General features: G+C 42.2%; 1 protein-coding gene across 1 annotated transcript in view; it reads left to right on the top strand.

The window, feature by feature from the left end:
* FBXO7 (F-box protein 7) overlaps positions 1 to 5,941 on the top strand; it is a 25,230-nt gene extending 19,289 nt beyond the window's left edge. The window contains 5 exon segments of the mRNA XM_049783145.1: positions 1,644 to 1,739; positions 2,817 to 2,993; positions 3,824 to 3,861; positions 5,130 to 5,198; positions 5,200 to 5,941. Coding sequence (XP_049639102.1) covers positions 1,644 to 1,739; positions 2,817 to 2,993; positions 3,824 to 3,861; positions 5,130 to 5,198; positions 5,200 to 5,520 — 701 coding nt within the window. The 3' untranslated portion in view covers positions 5,521 to 5,941.
* Positions 5,942 to 10,147: the final 4,206 nt, after the last annotated feature.

Genomic DNA, 10,147 nt, shown 5'->3' with positions numbered 1-10,147 from the left:
AAGTTTTATTTTAGAGCCATAACTGGTGATATTTGGGGTTATTTCCAGGAGGGCTCTGGGTACTGTGCAGTGCCAGGAGTCAAACCCAGACACCTTGCATATAAAACCTGTTGAACTGACTGGCACAATATAATACTTTTTTAAAATTGGCTACAAAAAGGCAATTCATTTGGCAAGTCATTTTAATTTTATTGTGACTTATAGTCCCTAGAATATACTAGAACTGTTATTTATTCCTTTATTGCTAAGTTTCTGTTTTTTTATGTAATAGGTCACCAAAAAGGCATTTGTTGAAAAATAATTATTTTTTACTTAATTACAGTTTTTAGTGTGTGTGTGTGTGTGTGTGTGTGTGTGTGTGTGTGTGTGTGTGAATAAAATGGCCATGAACCAAATAGATGTCAGAATAATCTTTAGAACTTTGCTGTATTTCTTTTCCTGTTCCTTATCTGTCCCACATTATAAATAGTGATTTAGTTACAACAGCTGGTAACATGTTTTTATACCATAGCTAGGAAGGGGTGGGGATAAGCATGAACTCTTGACCCACATATCAGTGCAAGTGCTTAAAAAATTCATTTTGAACCCTGCTGATGTAGTGGGTACCTCCTTTAATTAGGGGAGCAAAGAAGTGCAGAGCAGAAGGTTTAAGACAATAACCTTGATGCGCAGAGTGGAGCTGAAGTGAAGGCTGCATTCAGTTTGACACTACTTTCCATGCACCAGAATTGTGACCCACCTGCGGCTTTCTGAAAATGAGGGTGTTATTCATTCGGCTTGTGGTGGACCTCGAGATTCAATTACAAAATAGTTCATAGGTGATGTCAGTTCTGGTGATCCTTGGATCATGGAGCTCTCAGTTTTGTGGCTAGCCAGGAGAGTTGGTAGAGCCAGTGTCTTTGCAGTTCCTGCTCTGCCACTAACTCAGAGCCCCTGTATGGGCTTTCTGTGCTTTGTCCTGTGTTTCAAGTGAGGATAAGAATGTTTATCTCATACTTAGGGGGAGATTTGACTAGGAAAAAAAAACAAAATTATTTGGCTCTGTTGCTGATGCATAATTATTGCGTGATTAACAATTGTTCTTATTCTCTGAGATCCCAGCTCCACAGGTATAGTTCCCTACTGTCCCCATTGCCCAGAACAAATAGGAAATCTTTTTTTTTTTTGCCACATCCAGATACACCCAGGGTTTTTTCCTGGCTTTGTGCTCAGAAATCACTCCTGGAAGGCTCAGGGATCATATGGGATGCCACGGATCAAAACTGGGTTGGTGGGGCTCAAACTCGGATTGGCCGTGTGCAAGGCAAACACCCTCCCTGCTGTGCTATTGCTCCGGCCCATGGAAATCTGTTTTTGATTGTATGAGTCTCATACCACATTTTCCCTACTGTAATATAGTCCGAGTTGTATAGGTTGGTCCCAGCTCTATCAGTTTGATGTGATGGATTTCAGCTTTATAACCAATACTCAGTTTTCAGAATCTCTATTCCCTTTTCTACTGGGGACTTTGATTCTGTGTAAGAACTTTATGGGAAGATTCCTAGACTGCTTTTGCGTAATTTAGCAGACATACAGGATAATATTACAAGTTTTTCCTACTTTTGAGACAGAGCTTTGATTTTTTCATAAAAAAATATTTCTAGGGGAAAGTGCTGCCAAAGTATACAAAGATCTTCAGAAGCTCTCTCGCCTTTTCAAAGATCAACTGGTATATCCACTTTTGGCTTTTACCCGACAAGGTAAGTCTTGATAAATTATCACAGTCCATATGGCCAGAAAGAATAAGTTTTCTAAGTGAGCTCTTATTCTGCTGTGACATGAAAAGTCTCCCTCTTTTCTCTTGGTGAAAGTTGGTTCTTCTAAGATTAAGCTTAAATGTCTATTTAAATTTTATTTGCTGGAACCAGAGACATAATACAGGGGTAGGGTGATTGATTACCTGGACATAACCTATGGGATCAATCCCTGGTACCACATATGGTCCTCCAAGTCTTTCCAGGAGTGATCTCAGAATGCAGAGTCAGGGAGTAAGTCCTAAGCACTGTCAGGACTCAAAACAAAACCAAATGTCGCTTGCTTCCTTTTTCCAGTACATCAATATTGTTGATGTGATGTCTTTTCTCATTGAGGTTATTAATACCTTGAAAATGCGAAATATGCTGTGCTTTGTCTTCCTTTGACCTGGCACAATAAATTTCTGTTTTCTTTGTCAGTTTTTTTAAAACAATATTGGGGCCAGAGGAATAGTACATTGGTAAAGTGCTTGCCATGCACTGCCAGCCTGGTTCAGTCCCTCAACACCCTGTATGGTCCCCCAAGCCTGCCAGAACTTATTGCTGAGTAGAACCAGGAGCAAGCTCTGACTGCTGCTGAATGTGGCTCCCAAACCAAAAACAAAAATACAACCTCAATATTTGACTTCTCTGGTAGGTACTCTGGATTTTCACATGTGTGCATTTGTTAAAACCTTTGAAGTAGTTTTTAATTATACTTATGGATATTTTTTTCTCCCTCCCCTACTTATGGATATTTAAGTTAGTGAAGTACCTCACTGAATTCATCTATAAATCAGAGTCCTAATATATTAGTCAACTTTTTCTTGTGTTATAGTGAATAAATGTTGAAGTCTCAGTCAGTTAAAGGGAATTTTTACTTCTCACACATGCATGTGACATATGGGGTTGGGGTTATCTTTGACTGAAGCTGTTTGGGCCCATTCAGTAACCACACAGGAAAGAAAAGATGTGTGTTGGTGAGGGTGAGGGGAGAAGGGGACTGGCTGCTCTTTTCTCAGATGCCGCTTCTTTCCTCTTTAGCACTGAACCTGCCAGATGTGTTTGGGTTAGTGGTGCTTCCATTGGAACTGAAACTAAGGATATTTCGACTTTTGGATGTTCGCACTGTTCTGGCTTTGTCAGCAGTTTGCCATGATCTTTTTATTACATCCAACGACCAGCTCCTTTGGAGGTGTCTGTACCTGCGGGATTTTCGAGGTGAGTTGCATGTGTTAGGTTTTCAGTTTTCAGTTGTAGACTTTGTTTTATTTTCAGACTTTTTCAAATGGCAATGTATCACCATAACAACTATGAAATCAAATAGGTAGATTTCTCCTCCCCATCATTTTTTTTTTTTGTAGAGTGGAGTTATTTGGATTACTTGTTTGCTTTTATTTTCTTTTAAAAATTAAAAATTTGGGCTGGAGAGAGAGTACAGAATGTAAAACACTTACCTTGCATATGTCCTACTCCATTTTGAATCCCTGGCACCACATTGGTCCCTTGAGCATCACCAGGATTATTTCCTGAATGTAGAGCTAGGAGTAACCCCCCGAGTTCCATTGGGTGTGACCCCAAAACAAAACAAGACAAACAAAAAATAGTTATGGAGAAATGTGATTGGGAGACAGTAACAAAATATAGGAAGACAAAAAACCCCAACCAACTTCAAGTAAGTTTTTCGTTCTTGTAATAACCATGAATTATAGTAGAGAGACTCAGAGAGTTGTCACTGGGATTAATTCTATACAGAATGTGGGGTTAGAAGTGGGGGACACACTTGGATGCGATGAGCAGCTGACATGGGAACCAGTTAATGCAACAGGGGTCAGACAACTCAATGTGGCTGACTGAGCTGCTGGTGCATTTAGCTGCAGTGTGATGCTTCCATAGTCACTGAGAGGAGTGAGTCACTTCAGGAAGGGGCAGACAATAGTGTAATAAACCAAGGATTCCTGCTCCTTTGCTGCTTAATGAGGAAGTGGTTGTTTCTTCCTGCCCCTGCCGGAATAGTGCTCTAAATCCTTATTTCTTCTTTTCTTTTGTAGACAGCACCATCAGAGCTCGGGAGACAGACTGGAAAGAAGTACGTATTTTTTAAAAGCCAAGGCTAGTGTTCATAATAGCGGAATAACTAGAAGATTAGTACAGTCACGTATCTTGGTACTCTTGTCAGAATATGGTAAAATCTGTTTTGTTGAACATGTCGATGCTGGCCAGACCACAGTGAATGTGTTTTAATTAGCACAAGTTGCAGCACCAGCATCAATGTGTTAAATTTATTTCTAATTTTCAATGAATGATATTCTCAGTTTTTACCTTTTATACAGTCCTTATATTTTTGTAATTACACAGGGAAAAATTATAACAGTGATTTTCGTTTCACCTTTGCTTATATAAAAGAGTCTCCCAAATATAAAATATAAAACAAATATGAAAGATTCGTTGCAAGTGATACTTTTCCTTCCATAGTGGTGCCAACCATTGAACAGATGTGTGAGGCAGATCTATTTCTAGATATCCCAGATTTTTTTTTCTGATTGAAGTTCTCTTGTACTGGAAGTCTTTAGATTCTAGTACATTATTGAAAAAATAAATTAAAAAGAAAGAAAATATTTATTTACAGATGGTTACTATAAAAGACAATGATAGACCCAAGAAAAGCTTGAATGAAAGTCCTCAAATATGTACAAAGTTCATAATGTTATTCTTTGTGTTCATTCACTAAAATAAGCATCTAATTTTGGGGGGGGGGTTGCTATTGTTTAAATTGAGACTCAATGTTTACAAAATTTAGGCCAAAATGTGGGGCCAGAGAGATAGTACAGCAGCTAGGATTCTTGCCATCCAGAGTTCAAGCGCAGATAGTCCCTTCGAGCCTGCCAGAGTTATCCCTAGAGAGAAGTAAGGTGGGAACATGCCTTGAGAACCATGGGTATGGGCCAGAAATAAAACAAAACCAAAAAGGTGAAGTGAAGTGCTTTTCCTCTGCCTCTCTTAACTTCATTTTTTGTGGTGGAACAGTTCACTTTCCGAAAAGGTTTAACGTTGTATATTAGTCTAAGACCTTTAGCTTGTGGTATGGAGAAGACATATCAGTTATTCTTCCTTTGACTTTTAACTAGTTCAGATTAGCCAAATTGTTCCATTGTAGTGGGATTGAAGGAGGAGTGTTCACTTAGCATCATATTCAGAGCTGTTGCCTGAATTCATGCAGATAGAAACTGGCAAAAGTTCTGTTCTAGATATTGGTTTGTCTGCCTAGATAGTGTGGGAAAAGGAACGTGAAAATAAATGAAAACTCTGGGAAAACATCCAAATCATTTACTTTAGTGTGCCCCTATTTTTCTGCAGCTCTACAAGAAGCGGTACAAACAGAGGAAAGAAGCACAGAGAGGACGGCATGCGATCTTTCTGCCATCCCCCCCCTCACCCAATCCCCTTCTACCCCAACCCCTTACACCCCAGGCCTTTCCCCTCCAGCTCTCTTCTTCCTCCTGGCATCATTGGTGGTGAATATGATGAAAGACTAACGCTGCCCTATGTTGGAGACCCGATCAATTCACTTATACCTGGGCCCGGGGAGACACCCAGTCAGTTTCCCCCACTCAGACCACGTTTTGATCCAATTGGCCCATTTCCAGGGCCTAACCCCATTTTGCCAGGGCGAGGTGGCCCCAATGACAGGTTTCCCTTAAGACCTGGCAGGGGCCGGCCAACTGACAGCCGGCTTCCATTCATGTGACAGATATAATCTCACTTTCTAGGCTAGGCTGGGCTTTGTTTTTTTTTAAAACTACACGTCATCTCATTAGGGTACTGATCCCTAGTGTTTTACGATTTTGGTGGCGAGTCCTGCTCTCACAGAAGCCTATCAGTAGATGTAGCCAAGGCTTCAGGCCCAACATGGATTGCCTGAGGTTTGGCTTGGGACCCTTGGACTTACCCCTTCTGAGATGTTCACGGAGATGCCCTGAGCTGGGTTTTTCAATAAGTAGTGTAAATCCCATGGCAGTCTTGACTTGATTACACAAGGACCGAATGCTTAAGACTTTGCAGAGAACCTCTTCTTTAGTCAACAGAATGTTTCAAGGATTTTTGAATGGTGCCCTTTCTTTAAACGATTTGAAGAAACTAGACTTAATAAAAGAAGTAAGCAGAGCATATTTGTTTGAAGTGGACTTGACTTTGGACACCCCTCCCCCAGCTCAATTCATCCCCACTCCCTGCAATTCATATTCAGGTTTCTTGATGATATTTTGAGGCTCTGTGGTCACACTGTGTTAAAACCATGGGGTGACAAGGACTTACTGTGGCCTCTGGACCGGAGTCAGGCTTATCACCTTAAAATACTTAGTGCCTGATTTGTAATTTAAGTTGGTGACATCTTTTTTTCAAAGTCTTATGAGTGCCGGCTGGTTATTTGTTCAGAGATAAGATAACCTTTTATTATTTGCAGAACCTTTTCTTTTAATACACAAAATTCAAGGTTTATTTTTCCTACAAGAAAATGGTCCAATGTAAGTGCATTATTATACAAACACCTATAGAAACATGCTACAATGACAACGTGAAATTGAATCACAACACAGGAATAAAACATTTCATATCTGCAGAAAATATTTAGGAAGAGTGCCAGTGTCTTCCTGCTCCTTAAAAATCTGTTTCGTAAATAAGGAAATGGCTTGGAATGTTATGTGCTGCAAGAATTTTTTTTGAGACCAACATAGATGTGAAAATGCTATTTTGCTACAGTTATTGAGTGCCCCCGCCCCCCATCACAGTGAAGAAAATTCAGTTAATGATCTGATTTCCTAGAGGCCGTGTCACTTTTAGTAGCTTAATGTACAGGTAAAGGATTGGAGCTGTTGATATATTTTTCTGTGGTATTTCATGATACCTGTGCTATAGGACAGCTTTTAAAATATGTGTCCACTAGGTGGCACATGGCTTTAATTGGGCTGGGCTGGGCTGGGCTAGGCTGAAGGTTGCTCTGAAGCTTTGATACGTTCAAATCTAGTCCTGCAGTAGTACTCCTTGTAGCCTTCTAAATGGGTTAGAGAAAGGACACAGTGATGACCAGAAGCACCAAATACGAGTGTTGGAAGTGTAGTCATTCCAAATGGTCCTTGAGGGTGCTGGTGTCCCACAGATGGATGTTATCCCCTGTTTTCTCCCAATACCTTACAGGTCTTTCTTAGCTTAGGGACCTCTAGGGTATGTATGACCACTCTTGGAATAGTTTGTTTGACATTCTTAGTCCTCAGAGCTGTTCCTCTTGGCTCGTTAAATGTAGTTTGAAGCTTATAGTCCTATGTTCTTTTATTAGATGGAAACTTGATATATTGCTGGTATACAATGAGAGCAAATCATTCTTTGGCAATGGCCCTGTTTGCTGATTTTCTGGCATCGTGTGGTTGTAAGGGGAGCAAGGCTAGGGCCTTAGTAAGATGTGGCTCTGTAGCAGTGTGGCCTTAACTTTCTGGGGTTCCTTCACCCTGGAGTTTATTAATACCAGGCGTTTGCTTGTCCCACCCATGACTCTCTGGTTAATGAATGAAATGTCTTGGGTTGGAGCACATAATTGGATAGAGTGACTGTCTCATCCTGTTCTGATGGAGCGGGATGTTCCTCTCTTCAGTCCCTGTCCTCAAGGCCTGCACTCACTCTGCCTTCCTCATCCCTGCACTGCAACCTGAGCCCCATATCTCTTCTGTGAGAGTGCAGAAATGAGGAGGATAAGACAGTTGGGAAGTACCACCACAGACAAATGAAAGTTCAATCCTAGCTAAAATGTCTTTCCTGGAAGTTGTCAATGCCCATCTTTCTCTCCCCCCCCCCCAAGTTTTGCTGTTTCATTGCAAGGCAGGTGAAATGTCAAGAGGCAAAATGTTACTTAGATCTACCTATTCTGAACTCATTGAAAGGCCATCAAGAATATAAACTTCAAGGGGTTGGAGAGATAGCACAGTGGTAGGGCGTTAGCCTTGCAAACAGCTGATCTGGGACTGGTTCGAATTCCGGCATCCCATAAGGTCTCCTGAGCCTACCAGGGCCGATTTCTGAGCACAGAGCCAAGGAGTATCCCCTGAGCACTGCTTGGTGTGACCCCAAAAAACAAAAACAAAACAAAAAGAATATAGACTTCAAATAGAGTGTAGATATTGAACTGGAGAGGACCAAACAGTGAAAATAACAAGTATTCAGGTGGCTACACTAATAAAATATGATAGGAGGAACGTTCAGTTTTAGGTGGGGATTTTGTTTGTTTTTGGGTCACATCCACTGCACTTGAGTTATTCCTGGCTCTATGCTAGAAGTTATCCCTGGCAGGCTCGGGAGGCCATAGGGGATGCTGAGGATCAAACTTGGGTCAGCCATGTGCAAGGAAAATGCTCTACCCACTGTGCTATCCCTCCAGTCCCAGTTTTAGGTGCTTTCTTAAAAGAATACATCATTCATGAAAAAAAAAGCAATATTTCCCAACCATTTTCACTTTTTCTTTGAGGCTGGCCACTCAGAGAGCTCTGAGCATGTGACTGGTATCAGGCCTTATCCATGGGGGCTATGTATTCTGTGGACATACAGGGCGCTTCTGTGCCCTTTATGCATTCTGTGATTCTGTGTGGTTCATGGAGACTTTTATTATCAATTTGCAGCTTTGGAGTTAATCAGCAACTATAGGAGCCAAGGGCAGTGGGTGACACTTAGAAGCTGGCAGCTTCTCACCTGCCAGAGCTGATTTATAAGCTCACTCTAACTAGGACCTGCTTTGCCATTTCTAACCTGGACTTAGTTCTAACCTGGGTGTTTTGGCGTTGGGTATTGAACCCAGCGCCTCATACATGGAAGGTAGATGCTCTGATGCTGAACTTTATCTCTGGCCCTTTTGCCAGTTCGGGGCCCCTGAGAGATGCCCACAATCTGATAAAGCAGAATAAAGGACCAGGGCACTCAGCATAATCACAGGGATATACCTTCTTGCAGACAGTTCAGGCTGGGGTTCTGTTTGCAGGTGATGCATGGTCTATGCTCCTGGAACTGTACAATCTTTGTTGCTGTTCTGGTCTGCTCATCACTGCCCTCCAACTCAGGCTGACAGGTACCAGGCCACCCCTCTGGAGTCAATCTGTACGTAGCCTCAGAGGGTCTGGGCCTCTTTCTGCATCCACCTCCCTTGTCTCTGATATTTTTGGTTTGGGGGCCATATCTGGCAGTGCTCAGTGCTCCTGACTGTACTCAGAAATCACTCCTGGCAGGGTCCCAGGACCTTATGGGATGCCAGGGTTTAACCTGGTCAGCAAGTAGAAAACAATCTTTCCAAATCTCTCTGGTGGCTTCCTTCACTTCTCCCTGTCCTTCATTGCAGATGTCATGATTATAAAAGATGAAATGTTTGTCCCCACTTCTGAATAAATGGTCCATGAGGGGCATATGTAATCTCCCTTAAGAACATTTGCAGTTTGCACTCACAGGCCAGCAGGAAAGTGACCTCAGCGCTTATAAACTATGTTAGGAGGCTTCTGTGCATACTTAGTAAAATAAGGATGTCTGACCCGATAAAGGAGTTGATGCTACTGTGGAGACTTGGGGGTGGAGAGGGTAGGGACAGGCCTGAGAAATTCAGCCTGTGGTCATTGCTTCCAGAGCCAGAAAATTCCTTCTCGAAGGATGAGTCCTCAGCTGAAAGGCCTCCACAACTAACTACACTTGGTTACATACCAGCGACCTCATACACTTTGGCTCAGGACTACTACTCTGATGAATATGCATCAAAACTTAGAGAAGACAGCCAAGAACATAGGTCTGAGTCTTCTTGCCAGACATTCTGACTCCTGTGGGCAATGAGAGGAGCACAGCATGTAGCCTTGGCTCTGCCCTGGGGCAGATATATCTGGCCCATCACCATTGGGATGTGTTCCAAGCTCTTAAAACAGCCAGGTGAGATGGCTAGGCTTCTGATTTTATCTCCAGGTGGAAGAGTGACAGTTGCCCTAGATATTTCTTATTTTTAATCTGTTAAAACATGGTTTTATACTTACCCTATCAAATTGGGTGCTGAAATTTGTTTTGGTTTTGGGTCATACCCAGCAATGCTCAGGTCAGACTCCTGGCTCTGCATTCATGGATCACTCCTGGTGTGGCTTGGAGGTATCTTATGTGGTGCCAGGATCAAACCCAGATAGGCCATGTGCAAGGTAAGTACCCTATGGCTATACTATCTCCAGCCTCCAAGGTGACCATTTCCTCTGCCAAGGTCAGAGGACAAGGAAGGAGTAGGACCATTAGCTTGGAGGCTGGTACTCTGGCTTTCTTAACGTGATATAGACCAGTGACCCCATCCTCAGTCCCAAATGGGAGACAAGTCTTGT

The sequence above is a fragment of the Suncus etruscus genome, chromosome 11, assembly GCF_024139225.1.
Source record: "Suncus etruscus isolate mSunEtr1 chromosome 11, mSunEtr1.pri.cur, whole genome shotgun sequence".
NCBI lineage: Eukaryota > Metazoa > Chordata > Mammalia > Eulipotyphla > Soricidae > Suncus > Suncus etruscus.
The sequence above is the reverse complement of the archived record's forward strand: the minus strand, read 5'-3'. Positions and strand labels throughout refer to the sequence as shown.